General features: G+C 43.9%; 1 protein-coding gene across 1 annotated transcript; it reads right to left on the minus strand.

The window, feature by feature from the left end:
* Positions 1 to 995: 995 nt before the first annotated feature.
* Positions 996 to 11,141, minus strand: LOC135369069 (stomatin-like protein 1). The gene is made up of 9 exons (XM_064602717.1): positions 10,859 to 11,141; positions 10,586 to 10,695; positions 10,207 to 10,273; positions 9,268 to 9,350; positions 8,332 to 8,535; positions 5,522 to 5,577; positions 5,321 to 5,460; positions 4,298 to 4,486; positions 996 to 3,074 (listed from the first exon to the last, which is right to left on the minus strand). The coding sequence occupies exons 1-9, from the start codon at positions 11,031 to 11,033 to the stop codon at positions 2,866 to 2,868; spliced, it is 1,233 nt and encodes a 410-aa protein (XP_064458787.1). The 5' UTR covers positions 11,034 to 11,141; the 3' UTR covers positions 996 to 2,865.
* Between the last annotated feature and the right edge of the window lie 880 nt (positions 11,142 to 12,021).

Below are 12,021 nucleotides of genomic sequence, written 5' to 3' on the forward strand. Positions count from 1 at the left end.
AGGAGCAGGGATGGCTCCAAAATAGGACACGGGCTCAGTCACGGGTCGGGCTTAGGTTCAGTCCGACAATTATGTACTTTTGTTGGTCGTTCTCTTTCACAGTTTTTTTTTTTTTTTCTTTTTGCTGTATCGAGAAACTTTGGTCAGTGGAGCCCTCGTAAATCATATAAAAAACTTTTAGCTTACAGATTTGGAACTACCAAGAAATATGGGAAAAAACACACTCCACCCCAGTAGTAGTTCTGTGAAGGATCTAACAATGACCCTTTCAATTACTCCAGTCATTCCTTTACATTAAAACAATGAACTATTTCTCCATTACAAGGCTCAGTTCTCGGCAGCAGGGTCGGGTAAGACTGTGCAGCATTCTCACACACGTTCAGGCCATGTATTACTGGTGGTACATTTGGTAGAGTCCTCAGAAATAAGAAGCAATCGCAGGACAGTAGTAACCACTACTTGAATGAAATACCAGCCGCTCATTTTTGTTTTACTTTCTAGTTATGAAAGACCAGGGTCCATCTCCGTTAAAAATGCCAGTAATATATACAGTTTCTGTTACCATTACTCCCTGTATGCAATGGTTTGTGGTATTTAGGACAGCTGGTGTGATGTACCGTGACTATGGGGCAAGTTTTTATGAACACGAAAGCTTGGTGGTGGCAGAACCAGCACCTGTGGTTTCAGGGTCTGGTGCCTCTTCTCTGCATTCACCCCACAGCTGGGGTAACGCAGTAAAGAACCAAGAGATAGCGCCGATACACAATCGACACAGTGCCCATTTCATGCTTGAAGATCGATACGGGTAAGCATATGAGACCACGACAGGACGCATGAGAACAGCACGTTGCCGTCTGCTGTTGTCGTCTGTCACTATCGTGCGTGTGAAGGCAGAGCTCCTAAAAGCTCCAAAAGAGCATGGAACAGTAGCATAAATGGAACAGTCATCCAATTTGCTAGTTTACGTCAACCAGTGAATCCTTTTTCTACCAAAATGTTGGGTGTAGAAATACATTTTATTGAGCTTGCAGCACATGGACTGCATTGTAAGACTATAGTAGTCACAGCACTGTTTGAAAAGGAGAGGAAGATGTGACTAGAACCTGCACAATAAAGCTCTCTAACCAGTATTAACGAGGCTATCCACAACACGTTATAAAAACTAGCAGGCAACTACTATATCGTAGGAACACATTTGTTCTGTAGTCACTGTCCCTATTGGGAAAGTGCTGTGCGACTAATGTGAGATAAATGCTTAGAAGACTGTTTTAAAAAATGATCCGCTTTGATTGGCACAGTACAGGAACTGGGAGATGTTATCCTGTCCCAAAAGCATAGATCATGTTACTATTCTCCACACCAAGAGACTGTTCTGTCTGCTCCTGCAAATGACTACATTGTGGGAAAAGCGACAGTCTTTCAGCACGATTCTCGAATAATGACGACAGTATTGCATTAGAAAGGGTGCATCAGCATGACTAACGCTCCAGCCTGGCACATTGCTGCAACATCTCTGCCGTTAGAATCAACATGTTCAACACGATTAATGAGAAGAGAGAGGAATATATTAAGGAACAATAACTAGTTTTACATTCTCATATCTTGACCTCTGTTGTTGGCCACTCTATAGACTAGTGTTTTACGTTTGCCAACGCAGGTAGGGTAATGCAAGTCTGAAAAGCATAGGGCGAGATTTCTGCAAAATTTTTGCAAAAGTGGGACTTTTGGGGACTTAAGTAATATTGCCAGTATTATGTGGAAAGCAATTAGATGATAGGCATGGATGCTGTATGGTGAGCATGGTAAATGATGCGATCATCTTTTTACCAAATATTGCACCTGAATAACTACATTGTCAAGGAAAATTATGCAACTAGCTCCAGCATTACCATATTACTGTATATGTGTGCGTAGAGCCTCATGCCTTAGGGTTAAACGTGGTAAAACCCATTTTTAACCCCCATTTTTTATCATCGTCAGTCGGGGTAAACCCCTCCCCCCCAAGGGATAACTTGTCGAAGTGCAAATTGAGCCACCAATATGGGCACTGTACATTCAGCACGGGCATCTCGTGTTCATTTGAAATGTGACAAGTGCTCTTGTTTTTTCTACCAGATGTTGTCTGATTTCACCATTTGACGGCTCTTGGAATAAAACCCGATTTTCCCCCACAGTTTTAGAAAACACAGGGGTGTGCGTCTTCTTACTGAAGAAAACGGTCTCTAGAAAACCAGTTGCGAAGCTCTAAACAGGATTTAAAAACTGGCATTTTGCATAACCCAAACAAAAGAGACAATCGTTCAAACTGTCCGAAAGCCCTTGGTCTTGATTCTGGTCTTAAGAGGCCTCGAATGCATACACATATGTACACATGCCTTCAGAACTTTGTAGAACCCTGCTACAGTCCATTAAAATAGTTAAGAGAACTATAACATGGATATATAATGTAGGAGCTGCTCACGGAAGTGTGACGTAGATATATATTGCAAAAGCTGTTTGGGAAAGCATGCCACAGATACACATAGGATGGCACATACCTAGCTGGTGACAAGACAAACTCTATCATACTTGATAACTGTTGCCTGCACAACCAACTGTGGAAACAAAGTTTGCGAATGGTGTCAATTATTGTTCCAAATTCGCGAGCTGTTTCACAGTATGCAGCTGCAGACAATTAAGGTACGTATACATAGTAACATAGCGATAGCTGAGGTAATCAAACAGAAGGATACCTGTTTCATCACAAAATAGAGTTGTTGCTTGACATCATTGCTACGAAATGGAGCAGTTTTTTTTCACGTAAGCTACCAAAAAGCAATGGTTCCCTTACTTTGCCTAAAGAAGTCATCCTCTCAAAATATGACCTCATACCGTGCACTCCTGAATGACAGTCATGAAGCGTTTCAGACAGGACCAGTCCCCTGAAAACTGGATGCGGCCCTGGACATAGATTTGCATGGGGGATTCACGGCCACAAAGAATCAGTGTCAGGTCGTCCGCAGAAAGCCCCAGTGTGACATCTGGCTCTGCTGGAGCTTTTTCACCCTTGTCCTCTCTGAGCAGCTCCACCTCACCTGAACGGAAGAATAATGGACCAGTGAAATGTCTAAGAGTGAACTGGGACACAAAGAAAACCAATATATACGTATTGGCTTCCATCTCTACTCATATCCATCTGGCATTACGAGGGCAACATCCATAAAATGTCTGTGGCACGTGGATCAGACCTTTAAGATGTCAGTTGGACTGATGCCATGAAATCCCAAAATGTGCAGGGAGTTTTCTCCCCGTCGTCTATGGAAAGGGGAAATTGCACCTCCCAAGCCCAACTGCAGGGGCACAAAAAAAGATGCAGGAAGAAGCCACTGGAAGAAAGGAAATCAAGAATATGATAGGGGGAGGGGCAAATTTCCCCCCTGTCCCCCCAGAGGCAAATAGTAGGTGGCAGCCCTAAATAACACTGTGAGAGTGGCCATTGGTGCAAGCTCATTACGCAGCCAGGCCGATGTCCTCTCAGAAAATATTTGCATCTACTGGACAATATGCGATAGCAGAACTGGTACCAGTTATTATTGAAATTCATCATCTTTATTAAATGCCCGAGATCCGAACATACCTCGAGATATAAATTGACAAACTTGGCTATGCAAATGGGCCAAAACCAGAACTACGTACTATTCGAGTGTAGAAAAGGAATCCACGTGAGAGGGCCACATGCTTTACAATTGTAGAAGGCGCTAATCTCTCGACTCTCTCTGACCCAGTGAAGGCAAAGGTCACATTGTTTCTGCGCTCGAAAAGGGTGTAGTTGGGGTTTGGGCTCTTTCTTTCTTTAACTACCTTCGAGTCGCAAGGAATTGGAGAAGGGGGTGATAACAGAAAAAAATACATATACATCCGGACACCTCGGGAGTCACCCCTTTTCGTCCGGATAACAAATTTCTGGACAACCGAACCGAGCAATCTTCCAGGAAAAACCCCCAAAATTTGTGAGACATCTCGAAAAGCTCGTAGAACATACGACGAGATATACGACCTTCCGGAAAACATTCCCCCAGAAAATCTGTTTAGGGAGAGAACCCGCTGCTGCTGGACCATATGGATATGGGTGTACTGGTGTCGCCCCGTAGTGGCAGCTTTTTAGATGGGACAGGGAAGGAGGAAAGTGGGCATTAAGCGTGACAACGCCCAGTTGCACATTTCGATCAAACACCACTGCTGGTACCCTTTCATTAACCGGCGTTCTTTAAAAATCTGCACGACCATGCATGCAACACATACAGAATGCGGCCCTAACCATTCTTGAAGCTGAGGTATGCAGTGACAGTCTGGCTCTTGTCCACGGAATGAATGTTGATGCGGTACCGAGCTTCTGCGTCTTCAAACTGCTTCTGCTTGGCCGTGTACAGAGCCAACTGGTGCAGCACATTGATGAGCTGTTCAAACTGAGGTTCACTCGGTGCTGCAGACACGGCATGAAGCACCCCTACGTAAAGCAATTTTCTTTCAGTACTATATTTTTCTTGTACAAGTGACACAGAAAACACCATAGGGGTCATCAAGAAGTCACAGATTTGGTTGCGTGAAATTCAGAAAAGGCACGCACTTCATCTGCGTTACGCAATTTTGTTTACACGCTGCATTTATGTTGTAATGGGGATTCGCACCAGTTTCTTTTCTCCTTTGGGAGCAATAAATTTGATTCGCCATAGTGCAATCTCCGACACAATTGTCATTTGCATTCAGTATTCGAACTACCTGATGAATGATAGGTGTTACCTTAGCTGGTGAAATAAAGCGCTCCAGACCTCTAAACTAACGGAGCTGAATGAGCACAATATAGCCGCGAGGAGGAAATACAAAATACCTCACACACGTGGGTTGCAGTTTTATTCCGTTCAGTTTCAGTTTCAAATTTGTTTGGAAATGCGGCTCAGTCCACCGTGTAAATCCTAGTTCCGATCTTCCACAACTCACATTACATCTGACCGGTAACCACCAAAATATTTTTCCGGTTTAGTTCCGGTTCGGTTCAACGCGAGAAAAATATACTGGTTCGGTTCAATTCCGGTTCAGCAAAAAATACAAGTTTTAGCAGTTTTTGGTTTGGGTTCAGTTTCAGTTCCAATCCCTGTCTAGCACCAGGCCAGCAATTTCTGAGCGCTAGGCCTCGTTGCCACATCTGACCTAGTGAATTTGTCATGAAACGCTCAAACTAGCATAATTGATAAGTATCGTCCTTGTCAGCTTCCCTTCCCTTTGAGTTAACTGTGCCTGTTAGCTGAGGAAGGGTTTATTTGAAATGATGGCACAGTTTTACCTGGACCCATTGGCACAGGAGCCACAGTCATTGGAGGTTTTTTGTTGCTGGATGAAAACCCGAGGGCCTTCTTGAGCGCAGATACAACGGGGGCCAAAGGATTTGTTGGCTCAGCTGGTTTTAAGACCTTCATCACTTTACTGTGCACGACAGAAAACAGTCAGTGAGTCACTAGAAACTTGGAATAATTCATTTACTTACATTTCTACTCCAATTACCTCGAGGCCCCATGGCAAAATGGTCTCATTGAGCTTTGTCTACGAGATAAATTAGATTATGATGAATATTGCAATCCCCACAATCAGTGCATTCTCTAGAATTGCTTAGGTGTACCCCATACGAGGAAGAGTGAGTTATTTTGTGACAGCATTACTAATTCCTACCAGGTGACCCCCAATGTAACGTCAACTAGCCTCCCAGGCCTCCATCACTGTGTCCACATATGGTTGAGTAGCGTGTCATTCAGATATATTTGTAATGTTCATAGTTATCTTCATTGACCAACTTCATAGCCACATTGATAAAGTCACCTAGGTTGGGTAGCTTCCCAATAATCCTATTGGATCATTAGTAATGCAGTTAATATTACCCCGCAACAAATACATACGCGACGAATATTCCTCCAAAATAAATGCACATACGAGGGAGAACCCAAAAATAAAGAGAACTGTTTTTTCAAAAATCTTAGATTTCTCGGAACATCTTAAAAATGTATATGAACTGTTTGAGTCATCCTCCCCGAGAGTATCATCGCTCAACTTTGTGTTTTGTTCTGAAAGGTTAACGATATTCTCTAACGGCTGAATGAGTATTATCGACACTCGCAAAACTAGTTGTCACTTACTCTCGCTCATTGTTCTTCGCTATTTTGACAAGATGAAAAAAAAAGAAGAAACGTGACACAGTCACACAACGCGCAAGCTATATTTGCTTAGCTCGACCGCTTCACTTACACTGGATTGTACTGGATCAGGTTTGCCAGCGAGAGACTAAAGCTTGCAACAACAGAGGTGCATTGACTAAAATTATGACTGTCAGGAGGCGAAAGACATTTTTGAGCAGTTTTGTCTCCCAGAAGCTGGAGCAATAAATGCCACGCGGTGCAGCATGATGCAAAACACTTGTTCCACCGTGTTTTCTATCGTTGAAAACAGTTCTGGAATTCTTGCAAAGTGATCCTTCATCCTTCCTCCGTTGTTTTCTCCTTTACCTCCTCCACATCTTGAAAACGCTTTTTAGTCTTGGGGCTGGCTAGTAAAGGGATCTGGACAAACTGTCACACGCTCAATTCTGCGGGAGTGTTGTCACGATCCCCGAGTTCCACAAATCGGGGCCGTTTCTTTCTCCACACCATTTGCAGTTAAAAATGCTGGTTAACTGTCGGACCTTGCGGTACAAGTTGAAAATGGACAAGCCCTTTCGTGTGGATCAACATTTCATTTCACTTGTCTCGCTTTCTTTGGTTTCTGCTCAGCTGTTTGGTCTCCAGGTCGTAGCTCATAATACAATCGCTGACCGATTTTTCGGACATGCTCCATTATTCTGACGCAAAACGGCCCCAATGAGTTAATTTTGGACACCGTACAGCCCCTGGACTAAGGAGTGAAACAGTTTAAAAGGGGACCGTGTCCCACTTTCCACATCAGGAAACAGGCACCAATAGCGATTGTGCACCACAAATTTTGCTCCTGTTGTCTGTTCACTTGGTCCCAGATGTGGGAACTGTTATAACGTTGAATCGTCATCTTCTGTAGAATCTTGATCGTACGAATCTCGAGGGATGCCAGAAAATATTCGTATCATCCGAAATTCGTACGACAAGAACCAAACCCGATATAAAAATTCGGGCGAGAAAATGGACAGTGACTGTTCATTTTCCATAACTCTGAGTGAAGAAGGAAACGCTGCCCAAATTCGCCCAGCACTTGCTGTCCACAGGCAAGTTGCGCGACAGTGCCGTAAAGCAAACTTCACCTAACGCGTACAGGCATTAGGTGAAGGCGGACATGCCTGATGTTGCCATGTTCAAGTTGTCCCGAAATGATCCCTCGTCATGTTCAGCATATCGACGACTCGCCGTCTTCCAGAGCAACCACCAACCTCGAAACTAATGGAGGTGACTGTGGCGCTTTCGCCCGTGTACGGTGATGAAATGTCGCTTCGGGAAAAAGAAGCCAACGTTGTCGGGCGGAAATGGAAGGCTGCCCATTAAGAAAGCACCAACATCATTTTCTGGCCTAGTGCCTAATAAAGTTGACTTTGGAAGCGAAATTCGTTTTTTCGGAAAACTCGATCATTTCGGACTTTCGCGTGACCCCCGCAGACAAAAATGGATTATTATCAAACAGCCAAAATGTTATTATTAAAAACTATATAGTAGGGATGTGCTAACCAAATCCGCAAATCCTAGGCAGGGATTCGGGAATCCGATTCCAAGTGGCCAAAACGGCGAATCGAATCCACTCACCACGTTTGTTCATTTCTTTTTCAAATTGGAGCCTCGGGAGTCCGCCGAAAAGCTCATTGACCGACTGGTGTTTTCTCGTTTACATTGCTCTGGACTGAAGGAGTTCAGGTAGGAACTGTTACGTTACAAGTTTAAAAGTAACCTGGTTTTGCTTTTGATTGTTCCTTTAGCTTTATGGAAATAATTCGGACTCGAGAATTAATATATTTCTCGTAGTCGATGAACGATACGTTAAATATGCTAATACTTTCTCCCGAAACTGTATTATTATTTTCTTCATTAAACGAAGACATCATATTCTACTGCAAAACACTCTCCAGTACAAGTTTTTTTTCTTGGCTTTTTAAACTCGTTTTACAGAAAGGATTTGAAAGATCCGTCTCATCTCTACTATATAGCGACGCAGCGTCCGAGAAATGTTGCTAACGCCCTTCCTTCCTCCGAAAAAATTGTCATTATTTTTGGGTCCCACCTCGCAGCTTGGAAATGGTACGCCTTCCAACCACATGGTGTGTGCCAGGTGACGTGGGAAAGATCTCCATACCAAAAGAGTAGCCTCCAGGGCCTCTTTATGATTTTCAAGGTCATCCTGCTCTCCTGATCCCAGGACTCCAGTGAGCGCTTGCTTCCCGAGGGCTTCAACGGTAGCATCCACTTCCTTGACGCGTGTCACATAACGCACACTATGGACGACTTGACAACGCAATTCGGCACTCACTTCCAGGATGGCACCGTCTCCTGTCAACACCTACAAGTACATGGCTCTAATCAGGCTAAAAAGTAGTGGACCTATTTGCATCAATTCTTGCTATAAATTTTTGTGTGCCTTTAAAATTTGCGAGAATTCAAAGTTCAGCATGCAGCATTATAAGAGTAGTACAGGGTAGAGCATGTTTTCACCTAAATATTTGGAGTAAAATATGAAAACATAACTCCTTCCAACGTTAATGCTAACAGCTGGCACAAGTATTGCTTCTAGCTAGACAGACATAGCAATCGTACTTAGAAACAATGCTCTCGCACCGTCCATATTTTTACAATTCAAAACTCGAACATGCGTTACGCGTACATTTCTCACACTTTCCGTGTATTCACACGAGCGACATCCTCACGGAATATTCTAGCTGGAAGAAAAAGCAAAAACACTGCTCACGGAGCCCAAGTTCCGTCCCGTGCATTCGCACGGTGCGGAATATCGGGATAGGTGTACCGCGCATTTAGCAGATGACACTGTGAGCGTGTGTTCCTGTTGTCTGCTACGAAACATCTTGTGGCTGTGTAGCAGGATATTCCCCATAGCTAGCAGTGTACGTGAAGACATGGCTTTGAGCGCTCACGTGACAGCAGAAAGCTATGACGCTTTTTGCATCTTCCGCTTTTGGGGGAATGTCGCTCGTACGAATACACGGTTTACAGCATAAAAGCATTAACTATTTCGTACACACTTTAGTGCAAGTATTCTTTTCTTTTTCTGTTTTACCTCTCGAGGAGGAATGGCAAACACTTTGGGCTTCAGGTCCACTTTCATGTAACTGTCTATGACAGGAAAGACAAGAACCAGGCCTGAAACAGAGGGTGCAGTAAAGTGCAATAAACAGTATTTTAGAGGGACTCGGGACAAAATATCAAAATAGTATTTGCGATTTTTGCGCGTGTATTATATTTCGATACAATAGTTAATAGATGCGGGACATGAAACTTTGATAAACGGCAAAAAGGGATGCAAGGACGCACTCGATGAGACTCCTTCCTGTCCTTTTAGAACACATACCAACTGAATATGGGCACAGTGTTAACATGGCGAAAATGATTGCACCACTCAATCGACAACTAGGAGCTACATGAAGGCTTTGGAATGCAGTAAATGAGGCCATTTTGTAAAATAAGTTACGCATACGCGTACCTCAAAATATATTTTACAAACATTTTCCGTAAAATAAATTTGCCAATGACTAAACGCAGCGTGTGAAAGTATTTAGGCCTGCAGTCGGAGGAGGAACTGAACGTACCAATCGTATTTTTACTCAGTGTACAGACATTGACAGCAAGGAAGAGACAGCAACAGGGGTGGGTTAGAATGCATCCTGGGATGACTTCAGGGGGGACTGCGCTATCTGGAATGTCTGCTAGGAAACTCTCAGAGGGCACAATCGGTGGGAAAACTTCCCAGTCTTGAGAACGGCGTTGAAGCCACTGAGTGGAGTAATGTGAGCCATATGCAAGGGCTCACATGACTATCCTTAAGTATTGCACACTTGTATAAAGCAGTCTTACGTGCACCAATATGACAGCTTAGAGGAACATATGCATTGCACATGTGCATTAGCTGATGACAACCTCAGGCTTGCACGAACAAAAACAACTGAATTGCACGTTTAAGAAAGGAAACGACAAAATTATCAATATTGTGTACGCATACCTGGTCCTTGTACTGGTTGCAATTTTCCGAGCCTGAACACTGCCAACCTCTCCAAGGATGGTACTCTCTGGAAGATATTAATACGCAAATGATCTAACTTGGCCAATCACAGACAGAGATTTGATCTCGGAGGAATCCACTGGCTATACCCACAACCCATGGATATAATTTATCTGCACGCACCCTGTATATTCATATGAGTAAATTCTGGAGGGTGCTGCAACATCTTTGTGCTGGAAAACTCCGTGCTAACTAAAACTTATACATGCATTGCATTTTCGTAAGACTTGTCACACGTATGTATGGTTGTATGCCTGTGGATGGCGTTGTACATATTCCAGACTGCAGCGTTTGGTTGAGTAAGTTTTGGCTCGTGTACCTTTATACAAACCCAGCAGGTGATTGGGAAGGTGAAGACGAGGAATAAGTAGCAGAAGAAAGTTATGATATTCCGAATCACAGTCGACTGCCATGGTTCTGGTTCACAATCTGCAAACACGAGCGGTTAAACTTCATTTCAGAGAAAGAAATGAAAGAAGACGCAACTGCTAACATTAGTCTCACTGGGATATCGCTAGCGTTCGTCCTCTACGTATCTTTGTTGGAACTCCGGTCAATTTGTTATATGTTTCTGTCAGATCCTACGGGATACCTGCCAAGTCGATGACCACTTGCTGTTTCTTGTAGCTGAATATAGTCTGGAACTTTTCCGGCTTCTTGAGTGCAGTCATGTGATGAATGGAGGAATAATCGAAAGCTGAAGTGTAGTCGAACACAAAATCTGGTGTGTCATAACTGTCTTTGTACAACGAAAATTTGTCATTCATAGTGAAACGAGTTGTTACTTCTGCCAAACAAATCGATACTCCTCAACCATCCCCCATTCTCGCGCGCATGAGCATGAGGCATGAGCGAGCGCCACGAGCAGCGAGGTGAAGATACTGTGAGGACGAGAGCGAAACCACTTCCGGTTGCAAAAAGGAAGTGACGTACAATGCTTGGTGCCGGAAGGGAGTTGCCTCAGGACAGAAGCCGCCGATATTTCGAACAGAGACTGTTCTTCTTCTGGGCACCGTCCTCATCATTGGCATGGTATTTAAAGGGTTAGGTGTGACGTGTTTAACGGTTCATGCGAATTGTGGGTCAACAGCCCGGAGGGAAGAAAGGTGAAGAAGAATGCTTGGAAGAAAGTTTAACGGCGCCAAATTCAAAACAGCACATAAGCAAAACTCGTTTGTACAAGCAGGAATCTAATGGCAGTGGCGTAGTCGGAAAAAAATTTCGGGAGGTGTTCTACTTCTACGGGCACATTAAAAACAGAAAACGAGGACAGTTCACAAGAAACGCAAAAAAAAAAAAAAAAAAACCAAGCACACACGACGCACACTCTTAAAAATGAACTTCACCGCATAGCACGCTCCTCGCCAACCATCATCTTGAATATCTTTATCTGCCCTGATTTGTTGAAAACGGGAGGCGTACGCCATTTTTGTAACACTTATGCTCGTTCGTTTCGAAAGTTCGTTTTTAAGAGTGTGTGTGTGGGGGGGGGGGTCGTGAGCAATTCCTGGGGGGGGGGGGGGGTCGTGAGCAATTCCTGGGGGGGGGGGGGGGGGGGCGACAAATTTTAGGGGTGTGTGGAGGGGTGCTGGGGAAATCACTGTATGCGGTGAAGTTCATTTTTAAGAGTGTACACTCTCAAAACAGAACTTGACGGCATAGCACTCTCCAAGCCAACCATCATCCCGAATGACATCGGCGGGAGGCGTAGGCCTTTTATGTGACAGTTATGTACTGCATAAGTGTCACAAAAAG

Source organism: Ornithodoros turicata, chromosome 9 (assembly GCF_037126465.1).
Source record: "Ornithodoros turicata isolate Travis chromosome 9, ASM3712646v1, whole genome shotgun sequence".
Classification (NCBI taxonomy): domain Eukaryota; kingdom Metazoa; phylum Arthropoda; class Arachnida; order Ixodida; family Argasidae; genus Ornithodoros; species Ornithodoros turicata.

What these genes read in the sequence shown, in the direction of transcription:
- LOC135369069 (XM_064602717.1), bottom strand. Translation starts at nt 11,033, where the DNA reads ATGAATGACAAATTTTCGTTGTACAAAGACAGTTATGACACACCAGAT. An exon ending in CCCTGGAGGCTACTCTTTTG is followed by an intron (nt 5,578 to 8,331) that starts GTATGGAGATCT and finishes TTTATCTCGTAG; the next exon opens with ACAAAGCTCAATGAGACCAT. An exon ending in GAGGTAATTGGAGTAGAAAT is followed by an intron (nt 5,461 to 5,521) that starts GTAAGTAAATGA and finishes TGTCGTGCACAG; the next exon opens with TAAAGTGATGAAGGTCTTAA.